The sequence below is a fragment of the Loxodonta africana genome, chromosome 2 (genome assembly GCF_030014295.1).
Source record: "Loxodonta africana isolate mLoxAfr1 chromosome 2, mLoxAfr1.hap2, whole genome shotgun sequence".
Lineage (NCBI taxonomy): Eukaryota > Metazoa > Chordata > Mammalia > Proboscidea > Elephantidae > Loxodonta > Loxodonta africana.
The window spans coordinates 169,137,501-169,152,700 of record NC_087343.1 but is presented as its reverse complement, the minus strand read 5'-3'; the positions used below and the strand labels follow the sequence as shown (position 1 = coordinate 169,152,700).

Here is a 15,200-nt window from a genome sequence, read left to right as displayed (position 1 = left end):
GGAACAAATCTTGAATCCCAAACCTAAAAACTGAAGAGGGATGAGCAGGGTGTTGGGAGTAAGTAAGGAGAAGGAATGGGCATAACAGAACCTGCAAATCATGGATATTAGTAAGAAAAAAATATTGCACACACTAAGACACATTAACAGCCAAATTAAAAGGACACAGTACAGTTTCCTCATTAGTGTTCCAGTGACTCCATTTTCAGAGACACAGACTTCATTAGACAGGGTTATTCTCCTCTTATTGCAGTACAAATTGTTATCATCCCCACTTAGCAAATGGAAAAGGGTGAAAGAACATCAAAAAAGGAAAAGGGACAGGAAAGTGTTTTTTTAATTCTTCAGGAAAATCTGTGGGATCATCCTCCTAGTGGTCGTGGTGGTTGGTGGCGGTTGCGTTTCATTTTGTTGTTGTTTTTGGCACTGAAGGGTTTGGGATCGGGCAGGGGGAGCCTGAGCCTACTCCCCAAGGGGTCTCCATCTGCTCCAGTTACAATCCTGTGGCTCCCAAGGGCATCCCTGAACTGTGGCTCATGCAGGGGATCGATTGCATGGACTTAGGGAAGTCGTGGCTGACCACCCGACCATTTTCTCCACTGCCGCTGCCGCTGGCTCCTGCCCCGCTGTTCCGGGGAAGAGTCGATGTCCGTATGGCTTCGTTGATGGATTGCTGTGGGATCAAACAGAAACCCTTTTCAGGAGGACCGGGGGTTCTTCCCCAGGTCCTTGGCAATGACTGGCAAGGAGGAGTCAAAACTGGACCTAAAATGTCACCCCAACTGTCCTCTCTGTCCAACTCCTTTCCTAAACTATAAAGCTAATCTTCATTTCCCATGAACCCACAAAACTGTTCTGCGGCTATGAACAAGCCTGATCTTCTCTCCCTTTACTGAGTGTGCTGGACTGGGTCATCTTGAAGATCTTTTCTAGTTCTTAACATTCAGCGATTTCTAAAGGTGGAATAATTTCATGATATTGTTGATGATGATACATGTAGCAACATGACCAAGTAGAAACACTTCTGGGAATGGGATGCAGGAAACTTGAGTTCTAGTTCTGGTTCTGACATTAACTATCTCCTTACCTTTCTAACCAAAAAAACAAACCAAATCAGTTGCCTCTGAGTCAAGTTGATTCCGACTCATGGCGATCCCATGTGTTTTAGGGTAGAATTTTGCTCCAGAGGGCTTTTAAGGGCTGTGACCTTTCAGAAATAGATCACTTTCTTCCGAGGTGCCTCTGGGTAGATTTGAACCACCAACCTTTTGGTTAGTAGCCAAATGTTTACCTTTTTGCACCACTTGGGGACTCCCCTTAAACCTCTCTAGACCTTCCTTAATTGCCACCTCTGTAAAATACGATGATCTATGCACCTGCAGAGTTTTAAGAGCAAGAATTGTGCTACTCCATGAGAATGCTTTGAATTTTTTTTTTTTTTAAATTGAGGATATATTATCACTGGGCTAAACGTAAAAATTCATTTGATTTACTTCAGGAAAAATGCTATCCTACCTCTAACAGCATTTGTTAAGGGAATGCAGGACTAGTTTGAATAACATGCAAAATGTAATTGGAACTGGGCATGAGCTAAAGAAAATGAGAATGCATCCCAAAGATCACTACGTGTCAACTGCTTCCCATCAGTATATATAACCTGCCCTTCTAGATCAACAGATCAGACCAGTGCTGCTAAGCTTGTAATGTCTAGAATGTTGGAATTCTAGAGCTGAAAAGGACTCCAACAGTCACCCCAGGATCAGATGAGTTAAGTGGAATATTTAAGACTACAAAATGGAATTAGAAGCATATCCTATTAGACAAGGGGAAAAGTTCTGTTCAAAGCTCCTTTGGAGACAGAAACTTCATCACATGAAATACAAACTCTCAGCTGGTCCTGCTCCCCCATTACTTTCCATTAAGAGACAGTCACAGAATTTTTGAGGTGAGGCTTGATATAGACCAACCTAAGGGAAGGGAGAAGAATTGTCTATGGGTTGGGAGGTTTCTTCTAACACCAACCCTACCTTCACTTCAAGGCTTATTGTGTTCTCACCTGCTTCCTGAAGGCTCCCTAGACTATACCAGCTTACTGAAAGTGCTGGCCCCTCTCACTTAGTACTGCTGATGCATCAGTATGCATTCTCCCGTGATGATTCTGCTTCAAGTATGTAAGTTTTGTCTTTAGGAGTGCTCACTGTCTGGAGGGGGGCAAGGGCTATGTCTTATCCACATTCAGATATTTCCCAGAGTGCCCAGCATGCAGCTAAATACTTAATATTCTTGAATTTGATCTAAGAAAAGTCAACCATTTAGAATTCTCAAAAAGTCTATGGCTTTTCCCCTTCCATACTGCCATGATTCTAGTGATCAGAGAAGCCAGTCAACCCACTGTGGCCAGACAGATACATGCCACGGCAGTTTTAATCCAGTTTTTGTCCTTTCTGCTGTACTATGCTGGGAGAATCCTCTTACAACTGGCAATGCTGACAATGGTTACAAATTTTATTTCCTTTTAAAATCCATGATTCAGACACATTTGCCTCATATGATGTATCATCTGCGCTGGTTCTTTCTCCTCTTGAAACCCTCAGACTTGATTTATCTAAATTCTTTCTTGGTTGTCATCCACTCAAGAGGAAGTGCCACATGGACTGTGTTCTGTTAAGTCAAAAGCCAAATAAACACCCCTGAGACGTTATACCGAGAACACATGAAAATGATGAAAATGAAAACATGAGGAATTATTACTCATTCTCACCTAAAAAATGTTGAAAACAACTTTTTTTTTAGTGGGAAGTAATGGAAACTTCTGTAAATTAGCTTGAAATGTCTATCCTCTATGATTTTTTTCTCTGCTACATTCTCTTAAGGAAAAAAAAAAGTTTAAAGTCCACATAAATCACCTTGGGCTTCATTTCTTAAAAGGTCTCACACATCCCCATAATAGATCATAGAAGTTGCTGGTACTTCATGAATTTCTCTTAAAGGAGAAGATCGATGGTACAGTCACAAGTTAATGGTATAAGTCTGAGATAACTTAGCTGGGCATGTACTGTAATACAAACCTCCAAGGCCACATTATTAGAATTGGCTTTCAGGGATGCTGAGGGCTTCTCGTGGAAACCCTGGTGGCGTAGTGGTTAAGTGCTACAGTTGTTAACCAAACGGTCGGCAGTTTGAATCCGCCAGGCGCTCCTTGGCAACTCTATGGGGCAGTTCTACTCTGTCCCATAGGGTTGCTATGAGTCGGAATCGACTCGATGGCAGTGGGTTTGGTTTGGGTTTTGGAGGGCTTCTCAGAGCCAATGACTTCATCTCCCTATTGACAGTAGGTGCTACCTGCTTAGTGGCTTCCTTCCTAATACTGTTAGGGAATCTCAGAAGAGATGAATAGCCAAAAGGTTGGAACAGAGAGCCATGCTAAAAATCAACTACATGAAACCTGTGAGAGCTGGAACTTGGCGGGACTACCTTGTTTTTACAGGTCTCGAAAATTTTCCACCTTTGGCAGGGTGCAGTCTTACTTACCACTTTTCTATCACTTGTTTTAGTGGAAAATATTTGTTTTTCTTCTCTGAAGGGTTTCTGCCTTACACATGTGTTCTAGCTTTCACAGGTTTACTGTGGTTCACTAGTTCGCAAACTTGGCTGCATATTGGAATCACCTGGAGCATTTTGAAAATAAAACACTGACACCTGAGTCCTACCCAGAGCTGCAGATTAATTGGTCTGGGGTGTGGCCTGGATGGCTGGAGTTTTAAAACCTCCTCAGGTGACTCTAATATGCAAAACCAAACCTATTACTGTGGAGGTGATTCTGACTCACAGCGAGCCCTGTAGGACGGAGTAGAACTGTCCTATAAAGTTTCCAAGGAGTGCCTGGTAGATTTGAACTGCTGACCTTTTGGTTAACAGCCGTAGCTCTTAACCATTACAACACCAGAGTTTCCTCAATCTAATGTGCAAGCAAGTTTGAAAAACACCAATCTAGTTTATCCTATTCATTTTATAGAGAAACTGAGGACTTAAAATTGACTTAAGGCCAGGGGCCTAACTATGGAAAATAGCGCCTACAATAATTAGTGTTAAATTGCTGAATGATATCTCACAGCTGGCATGGAAACTGTGATGGCCAATAGAAACTGCTAATTGGCGGGCACTGCCTCAAGTGGCACCCTACTTGTCCCCCCACACCCTTGTTAGGCCTCTGCTTAAGGGTACAGGTATATGTAACCTAGTGACAAAGTGGCAGGACCCGTGATAAGCTGATGTTTAAGCTTATGTCATTCCTCCTCTTGCTTTTGAGAAACAGAATTTTCCATTGTCCACCCTTGACAGACCAGCCATTCTTATAGTTCATCCTTGTCTTTGTTGTTTTTTTTTTTGAAATGGATACTCAGAAAAAAAGGATGAGTGAAAAGTCCAACCCCAAATTGGCTCTTTGGAGGCTCATTTCTCTAATGGTGATTACATCCTGACTTTTCAGATGCTTGCCGTTCTGAAAAAAACTCTGCCCAGCCTCTGTGCATCACCGAACATCCTAATAAAAGCTCAAACCTCAGTGATGACCTCATCATGGCACATGTGCTCAGAACCATAGTGACCACCTGCCGTGGAGGATGCTCCCCTGTGCTATCAAGCCTCTCAGCTGCTCACTAATTCCAGGGAAATGTGCGAGGCTTCAATTGCTGTTGCTTCGATACATCCCGTGTTAGCACAGCCACATATAATTATGAAAGGACAGCGGCTCTCCTGGGGGTGGGAGAGGCTGAAGATTATTTTCCTTTGGGAGCAAGGTAGTGAATAATACAGACCCTTGTTTCCTAAACATTAGCTAAGAACTCAGGTTCCAGTCTGTTTTCCCAGGCAGAAAGAAGGGAGAGGGGATCCGAGCCTTTATTCAATTTAGAATGTGTATTAGGTTATATATTTTTGAGATTACCTGCCAGTTTGAATTATACTCGAATGTTAAGAGCTGCCTGGAGTCCCCCCTGTAACCCGCTGATTCTCACATGGTCCCCCCTCCCTTAGCTTTTCTGTATTCCGGACTCCCTGGGCTTCTTCCCATTTCCAGGCAGGAGTTTTAGTCTTTGTGTCTGTGACACTTGTGGATCCTTTGCTAACAACTCTCACCCCCTGATTTATTCCTCTTCATGCTTCAAGCCTATTAAACATCAATTTCTCAGGGAAGCTACTCTCACTTCCCACACGTCTCCTCCCTGTTCAGGACCAGCCCTGTGCCCTATACTTGGCAGCACCAGCCATCTGTCTTCATAACACTTATTGTACATGTACGTATTTGCATATTTTGATCCTCCCCATCAAACTCTCAGGTTCCTAAGAATAAAAACTGTGTCTGTGTCCCCAGTGCCAAACAATGGCTAGCACCCAGTGGTGTTCAGTGTGTTTTTGTGGAAGAAATGCCTGCAGGATCCTTCCCACTGTCCTTGTGACACTTGATATCTGTCCTGCTCATGTGGCATGCCAAAGGGGAAAGAGAAGCAACAAAGGAAGGGGTGTATGCCATGGCTAGGGGCTGCATCTTATTATTACCAGGCACTGTGGCCAGGCCTAAAGGACCTGGTGATCAAAAAGCGGGTTGCCAAAAATTACCTGTTGCTATGTGTGGTTAAAGCACTCAGCTGCTAACTTAAATGTTGGGTGGTTCAAATCCACCAGCTGCTCTGTGGTAGAAAGATGTACCAGTCTGCTTCCATAAAGATTTACAACCTAGGAAATCCTATGGGGCAGTTCTACTCTGTCCTACAGGGTTGCTATGAGTCAGAATCGACTCAATGGCAATTTTTTTTTTTTTTTTTTGTATATTGTGGGAATAAGGAAGACTGAATAATTGATTCATTTGAATTATGGTATTGGCAAAGAATATTGAATATACCATGGACTTCTAGAAGAGCAAACAAATCTGTCTTGGGGGAAGTACAGCCAGAATGCTCCTTGGAAGTGAGGATGGCAAGACTTTGTCTCATATACTTTGGACATGTTCTCAGGAGGGACCAGTCCTTGGAAAAAGACATCATGCTTGGAAAGTAGAGGGTCAGCAAAAAAGAGAAAGACTCTCAACAAGATGGACTGACACAGTAGCTGCAACAATGGGTTCAAACATGGCAACTGTGTGAATGGCACACGACCATGCTGTTTCATTTGTTGTATACAGGGTCCCTAGAAGTTGGAACTGACTTGATGGCACCTAACAACAACTGTGTGGTTGGGGCAGGCAAAAGAAATTTAGGAGAAGCACTTTGGCTAATACCAACGGCTTTGTGGAAGCCATGTGTAAGGTCTAATTCCTGTTCCTCTAGCTTGTAGCTTGTGCAAACTTGGACAAGATACTTAGCTTCTCTGAACTCTTATTTCTTCATCTGTAGGACTGCAAGAACAACACATTACAGGGTTAATGAAAATGTATATAAAAGCCGTTTGAACATGGAAGTTACTAAAAAAAGGCCTTGCCTTCTTCCTTCCTTCTCTCTCTTTCCCCTGTTCCTTGGTCCTCTCTTCCTTCTCTCATCTATGCAGAGCAAGAAAAGGCTCTGTAGACAGGGTTGGGAACGGGGGGCTGGTCTTGAACTAAGTTAGGGGTTCAGGGCCTTAAGAGTTAGCCATATACTGTGACCAAGGAAAGAAATAAGAGGAAAGGCTCTCACCAGAGGCCTTCATCACATCACTGTAGGCCTCTGTGTGATGTTGGGGGCTGCAATTATGGAGCTACTTGCCTTTGGAGAAGGCAAAACACAGAATAATAAAGAGAACTGCAAAAATGGAAAGTCTGAGAAGCAAGCGGGATGGGTTCCACTTATCTTCTTTGGATAAGAGGCGAGTTGATGGAGCTTTGGAAATTAAGGGCAGGATTGATTAATAAAGACAGTAGAAGTATCTTTTCTGCAGTTGGAAGATTAAAAGTTCTATTAGGAGTCTCAGTGAGTTAGGCAGAAGTCATGCCAACCAGTGGAATTATGTAATTAATGGAGACTGTGATGGAAGACCTTGAATTAATGATTCCAAGAAACCCTGATATTGGTGCCTGAGAAATTAAACATCTTCATTGTAAAGGGAAGGGTGAGAATGTCTCCAAGAGGTGATGTCATGATTCAGCAGCCTCTTCTAAGGCTTTTTGTCTTAACCTAAACATTGTGACTTCAGTGGTGAGGTCAACACTGTCCCAGTGTTAATAGGATCCCAGTCTTTAGCCACCCTGGTACCACCATCTGGTACTGGTCATGACCAGTGGGAGTCATGGTAATCCTACAGGAAGGGCTGGGGGCCTGGTCTCATCAGATTTTATAGGCACAAACAGATGGCCCAAAGCCACCTTGAATGTGTTGCTTTTACTTCTCAGGCTGGGTGATTTTGATGGTGGGATTTTCTTAACACGAGAGCAGCTCTCTCCCATGGCTCGTTTCATCCTCCAAGAGAGTCTCTCTTCTGTATACAATTTTACATTAATTTTACTAGTACTTATCTAATGTATCTGAGAAGTCCAAAGAGAAATCAGACATAGCTTCTTACCTTACGAAACTCACAATCTAAATAGCTCAAGAAACCTAGCACATTTAAGTGGGGGCAATAAAATGAAAATCTTAAGGAGGATGTAGGTGGCTGCTAAATAATAATAATAACGATGATAAGAACAAAATGTTAGCTATTATTATTGACGTTGTTATTATTTATTGAGGGTTTACTATGGCCCTGGTCTTCTGGCAGGCCCTTCATAACCATTTTCTCATATAATCCTCACAACGATTCTATGGGTTATATTCTACCACTGTACCCATTTTACAGAAAAATAAAATGAGGATCAAGTTACTAAAACTTGTCCAAGATGACACAGTAAGTAAAGCAGGCAGGACTGATGCCTGGGCTGGGCTCTGGCACCTGTGCTCTAGACCACTACGCTGCACTGTCTCCTGGGGGAGTAGTGAGAAGGAGCACCTCTGACCAGTCCTGGGCCAGGCCTGGACCCCTGCTTTGTGTCATTGCCCATTTTAAGGTTGGAGTACAACCAGCTCTTCTCCTGCCGCTCTCTTTGACTCTGGAGTGACCTTGACTCTCTTTGGAAGAGTAAGATAAGAGATTCTTTAGGCTTGTGATTTGGATGGTGTCATGGATTTAATTGTGTCCCTCCCAAATATGTGTCAACTTGGCTAGGCCATGATTCCCAGTATTGTTATTGTCCTCTATTTTGTCATCTGAGGTGATTTTCCTATGTGTTGTAAATCCTACGTCTACGATGCTAATGAGGCAAGATTATAGGCAGTTATGTTAATGGGGCAGGACTCAATCTATAAGATTAGGTTGTGTCTTGAGTCTTTTGAGATATAAAAGACAGAAGTGAGCAGAGAGACATGGGGAACTCCTACCACCAAGAAGTCAGAGCTGGAAGCAGAGTGTGTCCTTTGGACCCAGTATACGTGCACTGAGAAACTCCTGGACCAGGGGAAGATTGATGACAAGGGCCTTCCTTCAGAGCCAATAGAGAGAGAAAGCCTTCCCCTGGGGCTGGTGCCCTCAATTCGGACTTCTAGCCTACTAGACTGTGAGAGAATACATTTCTGTTTGTTAAAGCTATCGGCTGCTAACTGAAAGGTTATAGCATTTCTGTTATAGCAGCACTAGATAACTAAGACAGAATAGGCAAAGAAACCTTTATTTAGGTACTAGGGATCTCTGTTGTGTCTAGTCAAGCTCTCTGAAGGTCTGCACTGGGTTTAGGGTATGAGGCCCACACCTTTGCTATGCTTTGCCCTTTATGCAATCACACTTTCCAAGAGGATGCGGTGGTGGGGAAGCTGGTCAAAGGTAGGACTGAGGTGGTCCTAGTTCCCCTGGCCAAATACCATCACACTACCATCCCTTGATTGGCCCTTGTTAATATTTCGTAGGGATGTAGCATTTTTATTAAATGAACCCTCTGTGATATAAGATTGGACCAGGGTATTCTCCACTGAGGACCAGCCCAAATAAAGGCATGTGGGAGGGAAGCATGGGGTGGGCTTGGGAGCATGGAGTGTGTGAGGAGAACACATTGCCTGGGAGGGGAAGGAATGTTGGAGCCATGATGTGGAAATTCTGAATGCTAGGACAGAATATCCCCTCCTACCCTTGTGTACAGAATGGGATACAGTGTTTTCAAACAGGCGGAACAAATAGTCAGAGAGGTCTTCTTCCAAGGTGACCTGGAGGTATTCATGATCCAACAGTGGGTTAGCTGAGCTGAGGAGTGATAGTATGTTGAAAAGTGGGCTTCTTAGGGCACATTCTAGGGGAGCAAATCCTGCCAATGGCTTGTATCTGGTCAAAACAAGGTAACAGCCTAGGTCACCACACTATCACAAGATGTCATCTGTGACTGTGCACTTCTCCCCCTTCTCTTGGCCTAAATCCCACTCATCCTTTCTTTCAGATTCTGTGTCTTCCTGGAAGCCTTCTCCAGTTTCTTTCTTCTCTAAACTCCTACAGGCTTTCCTGTCTAGACCATAGGTTGCCTCATTAAGTAATTTTTCTGGGCCCATTCTTTGTTGATGTTCAAAGGTACTAAAGGTCACAGACTGCATATCTCATCTCTCTGCCTCTCCCAAGATACCTTGCTTATGGTGTTGTTCACATGGTTAATATTTCCATAAATATTTTCTTAATGAGAATAAATGATTGAAATACGAGGGGTGTTGGAGGAATCCCCGGGTGGTGCAACCAAAAGGTTAGTGTCTCAAATCTACCCAAGCTATCTTGGAAGAAAGGCCTGGTATACTTCTGAAAGTATACTTCTGGTATACTTTCACTCACTGAAAACCCTATGGAGCACAGTTCTACTCTGACACACATGGGATCACCATGAGTCAGAGCTGACTTGACAGCAACTGGGTTTGTTTGTTTGTTTTGAAGGTTATTTATCCAAATTCCCTTTGGGTGCTTCAATTTATAGTCTTGCCCAGGGTTATTCAGCTTCTGCTTGCATACCCCCAGTGGCGGGGAGCTTGCTACCTGCTAGGATAGTCTATCACATCTTTGGGTAGTTCTATTAGAAAAGTAATCTTGTTTATTGCGCTTACATCTGTTCCCTATCGTTTGCAGTCATTAGTTCTTTGGGGCCCCGTAGAACTAGTTTGTTTTCTTTCCCCCTTGAAAAGTCTTCATATTTTTATAGACAAATCTCACATCCTCCCCAATTCTCTTCTCAAGGTTCCTTCAGCTATATTTGATGTGGTTTGGATCCTCTAACTAATCTGTTCACCCTTGTCTGCATATACTTCTCTTTGTCAATGTTCATCTTATAATGTGGTGGCTAAGATAGAACCCAATTCACCAGGCATGTAAGATCAGCACAGAGCACAGGGTAGATATCCCCTCCCTTGTTTTGGGAGGTATACTTCTATTGACGCAACAACTATTGTAGTGATTGCTCTTGGGCCAAGCTGTGCTGACTGTCCACACAAACCGCTAACCTTTATCTTACTACCTCATCTCTGGCTGATGTAGTTGTTTTCTTGGGCTTTATCTCTGACACATACCACTTTCCTTCCTTTCTCATGGTTGCCTCCCTGTCACCTTCCTCCTAATAGCTTTTTTTTACCTCTTGCCTTGGGCTGATCTAAATCTCCTGTCACTCCCTACTTTCTCTAGCAAAGGGACCCCATGAAACTCAGTTGTATCACAGAACAGGTTAGGAAAAAGGCCTGGGAAGACGATGCCACCTTCATCCTCTTGGATTCACTACGGGATTTGTAGCAGAACTCGATTAAGGCAACCAGCATGGCTAGTCCAAGTCCTCCGATCAGGATGTAGAACACTCCCGCCACATTGCTGAGGCTCAGAGCGCTTGTCTTGTCCTAGGAAAAGGAGGAAGGGGACGGGAAGGGGAAAGAGTAAAGTGAGCCAAGAGGCTAAAGCCCATCCAAGCAACAACATATTTACACTCATACACTCAACCCCATAACCCTCTTTAGCATTCATAATAGTTAAACCCACACCCCAGTGCCCTCGAGTCGATTCCGACTCATAATAGTTAGAAAGGCTTTTTATTCATTGCCCAAGTGTAAAAACAGTCCCCAAGAAAAAAAAAATGTATCTAACAAATTTCCCAGCATCCTTGATTATGTTTAATTTATAATTACATTCCTCCCCTCCCCAAAGCTTTTTCTAGAGTGGGAGATGCCCCCCAAAATCCAGAGCAGCTTCTACCAACACCTATACCCTCACACCTACCCCATTCTTTCAGAAAACCTTGTCCCTTCCTTTTTACCACAGTTCCTGCCCCCCATTGTTACCCAGCAACACACTGTCTTAGCTCATTGTTTATGTCTCTGAGCATTTTTCTGAGAACTGGTACTTAAAATGAACTTTACCCTAGACCTGCATTGCTCTCAATACAATAAGACATTTAAATCCCCAGAAAGGACACTTATCATATGTATAATGAAGACCAGCTGATGTATACCTTTAACTTACTGCTCTGAGTCCCAATTTATGGGGGAAAAAGAAAAAAAAAACACTAAAAGGGCTTGAAATAGTAAAAAAGGCACTGAGATAGAAAAATGGCTCTATTAAATTCTAATAATTATACTTAATTGGTGTCATTTCTCTATTGGAAGTGCTTGCTAAAACATACTGGAAGTAGACCAGGTGGCTAATTTTAAAAATCTCTGTTGCCTGCAACAAAGGATCTTGCACTGGCTTTGGATGGTCAAGGACATGGAGCAGGGGGCTTCATTCCTAAGGGCTGGGAAACAAGTACTCATGTCCAAGAAATGTGGACAGAGCTCACCCTGTGGAGCCTGAGAAAGGCCATAAGTCTGGTGAGACTATCCCTGAGTTCTGTCATCTCTTGTGGGTTCACAATGCTGAGGGACAACACCTTCCCAAGTGGTGAGAACAGTAAAACAAAAACTGGTGGTCATGGTGGGAGGTAAGGGCTGAGAGAGAGGGGACAACCTGCTCAATCGGATTTTTGACACAAGTGAGAGGATACCTTTAAATTTTAGAAGCATATCATCCCCACATGTCATGGTGGCTTTAACACCTTTGTTTACATTGTTTTCTCAGGTAAAACAAGAGTCCCATTGAATTGAAATGCATGCCTCTACCGGCACAGGTGCACACCATAGTTGGCTGGTTGGTGGTACTGGGCAGGACATGGCTTTTATACTTGTTCATGTGCTCTTTTTCAGGTGGGGATGTAGGCTAGCCCCACAAGGGATGGGCTGTGTTGCCCTAGGGACACCTCTGACATCTGCCTGTTTGAATCTGGATATGTGAAAAACGGGGCTTCTACTGACCAAGTCAGTAGCCTCTGCCCTAGTTCTACAGGTGCATTGTACAGGATTCAGCTGGGTTGAGCATGGGTTCTGCAGCTGTCGAACAGCAGCATGCCCTCCCCCCCCATCCCAGAAGCAGCCTTGGCCAGCAGAACTACACGATTTATCTAAAGCACGCCCCTTGGTGGCTTTCTGTATTGCTAAAGCAGATGGCTCTTGAATATGGGTTACACTTGGCAAGGCATGGCCTGGCTTTGGAAGCAGTAGAAATGACTATCAAAGGGGCAGAATTTTTCCTGCTCTGGTATAATGGCTTAATAAGGGAAATGTGCAAAAATGAGTTTGGTGCTTGGTTCAAGAGTAGGTCGAACAAGTGAATTCCCGCTTGGTGTAATTTGCAGAGCACTCAAAATGTCTCTCTGTTTTCTTTTCAGGGGATGTGAAATTCTGCCTCTGAAGAGTAATTGTTTAGATTCCTTGGAAGACTTATGGTTATCAGAACTTACAGTTATGTTCTATGTGGACTTGGGTATGGGTAGTGTGGTGGGGCATTATAACATATTATCAGCTTACACTTTAGCAAGGAGTGATCGACAGTAGTGCTTAGAGGTAGTGGATGCAAAACAAAATTGAGGGAAAGTGGTAGACAAGAAGGCTGGCATATAAGGAACATGTCCTGCTGACTTCATAAGTGATCAATCTTTCAATAGCTGAAATGCACCTTGACTCCTTGGTCACCAAGGCTGCTTCCTTCCTCATGGCTTTTTCCCAGTTCTCGGTGTAGACTGCCTTCAAGGATAAGGGAGTGGCAGATATCTGTTTTCTGTTGCTATCTCCAACAGTCTTTTCAAGTGTAGCTGCCTCCTTGGCCTTCTGATGTATCTGGGGAAGGAAGATCTTCATATGGGAGTGGGGGCCATATGCTATATAACTACGGGATGAAGAGGGCCCAGTGACCGAATGATTATGTCTGGAGGTGGAGAGCATCCACACTTCAGAAGGAGGTCTCTGGTCCATGGAGATAGTGGGGGGAGGATGCACATCTCACACAGCCAAAGAGCCTAAGATGACTGCCACCTCTTGCTAAACAAATACTGTCCATGACTCATCTTTATGCCAAGATGATTCTGTAGTAGCAGGATCAGAAAAGACCTATGGAGTGAAGTAGTACCTGGACCCTATCACCATTCTGATCAGAAAGCAAATTTAGATGTAGCACAGCTGTTTAAATTTGGCATAATTTGATAAGGTGTGGGATGAAGGAGTACTGTTGGTATCTTCTTAGCCCAGACAGTAGAGGGGTTTACATTTAGGCAAGGCTTTGTGACTTTCCTTATGTGTGCCATCAGCTTTGTGATAGCATCATCCTTAGGTTTTTCAGTTCATTCTAAGGATCCCCAAGACCACAGTCTTCTGTTCAGTTGCTGTTATTGACTCTCTTTGACTCATGTTGGGGCATCCTGGGGGTGGGGACAGAAATCCCTTTTATTTGAGGACCAGAGCTCTGAACCCTCCTCTGACCGAGTACGCATACAAGAGGGGGGCTTCCTCCTGTGTTTGAGAACAAAGAGCTTTGTTCACAGTTCACAGGCAAGCCACACGGTTCCCAGTTCTGACTAAAGAAAAGTGAGAAATGGAATTTGAGACTCCTGAGCACTCCTCTGGGAGACCCCATTCTCCTCCAATCCCATAGCAGCCATACTTCCAAAAAGCCAGGCAGCTTGTTGGTGGGAGTGAAAATGTCACAACTTGTCTCCCGCCAAGAGGGGGGAAAGAGAATGACAGTACAGGGAAGAGTGACAGGTGAAAAGAAAAATCCCATCTTTCAGAATTGTTGGGCTTGTTGCCATGGTGATGAGGCCCCCCCTTCATCTGTTCCCCTTAATCTGTTATCTTGATTTGCCGCCTCCCCCATGTTGAAGGAAGGTTTTTTTTTAAAAATGTTTCTTTTTACTCTTCCCACGTTATTGGGGGGCTGTCCCAGACTCTGTTTGTGAGTTAACATCCCTTCCAAGAATATGGAGCTGGCTGAAGCCTTCTTGAGGAGGTTTGAGCCAGGGCTGTGGCAGAGAGACTTGAAGCTTTCTTCATGGCAGAAGTAGGAAGCTCTGGAAGCCATGGCCATTGGCTCTAAGTCCAGTGCCTTTCACTGAGACTGGTGCTGCCCATCAGTCAAGGCCTGACAAATCTGGACCAAGTCTCAGATTTTAGGATCACATGTTTCTCCAACTCTTCTGTTCCTTCCCCTCTTCCTGGTAGGCGTACGAACTTTTACAAAGCAAAGGTTGAAGTTTCTGCTCCTCTCTGCATTCCATGGGATCTAGCAGAGCACATTAGCTGATGTGAGTACAACTGGGTTTTTAGGGACTGCCTGCGAGCCTCCCATCTGCTGATTCTGCAGCCTGACTTTGCCTTTCAGTGTCACGTAGAAAAGCCTAACCCCTTTTCCACCTATTAGATTTTCTGCTACAGTGGACTTTCTCTTGCGCTTTTTCAAACTTGAGTTTTTGGCCTAAGAACCATTTTCATAAGTGGTGGGCTATTTCCTGGGAGTAAAGACTGAGTGGTTGGCTAGGCTTACTCACTAGCTAGGACCAAAGTGGGGAACCTATGTACAGACAGATTTGATTCAGCAAAAGAAAGACTTTCAAAGAAATGGAACTGTCCAGAGGTAGAATACACTACCATAGATACTGTTGAGTTCCTTGGCCATGGAAGTATTTAGGAAGAAGCTAGAGGTCATCAAACGGATTCAAACGCTGGACAGAGAGTTGGGCCAACTAACATTTAACCTTTGACCCTCATCCCAACATCAAGAGATTTGAGGCATCCAAGGAGTTCGTAGAGGGCCTGAGATCATGCCTTTTTATAAATTCCCTCTAGAGACTAGCCCCTTTAGGGGATGCAAAAAAGGAACTCCTGTTAATT

At 43.8% G+C, this 15,200-nt stretch overlaps 1 protein-coding gene across 4 annotated transcripts in view; it reads right to left on the bottom strand.

The window, feature by feature from the left end:
* Window positions 1-400: 400 nt before the first annotated feature.
* Window positions 401-15,200, bottom strand: part of GRIA1 (glutamate ionotropic receptor AMPA type subunit 1) — a 381,310-nt gene continuing 366,510 nt past the window's right edge. For all 4 annotated transcript variants that reach the window (XM_003404615.4, XM_003404616.4, XM_064278580.1 and 1 more), the window contains 2 exons: window positions 10,713-10,847; window positions 401-694 (listed from right to left, as the gene is read on the bottom strand). In XM_003404615.4, coding sequence (XP_003404663.2) covers window positions 494-694; window positions 10,713-10,847 — 336 coding nt within the window. In that variant the 3' untranslated portion in view covers window positions 401-493. The remainder of the gene's footprint in view (window positions 695-10,712; window positions 10,848-15,200) is intronic.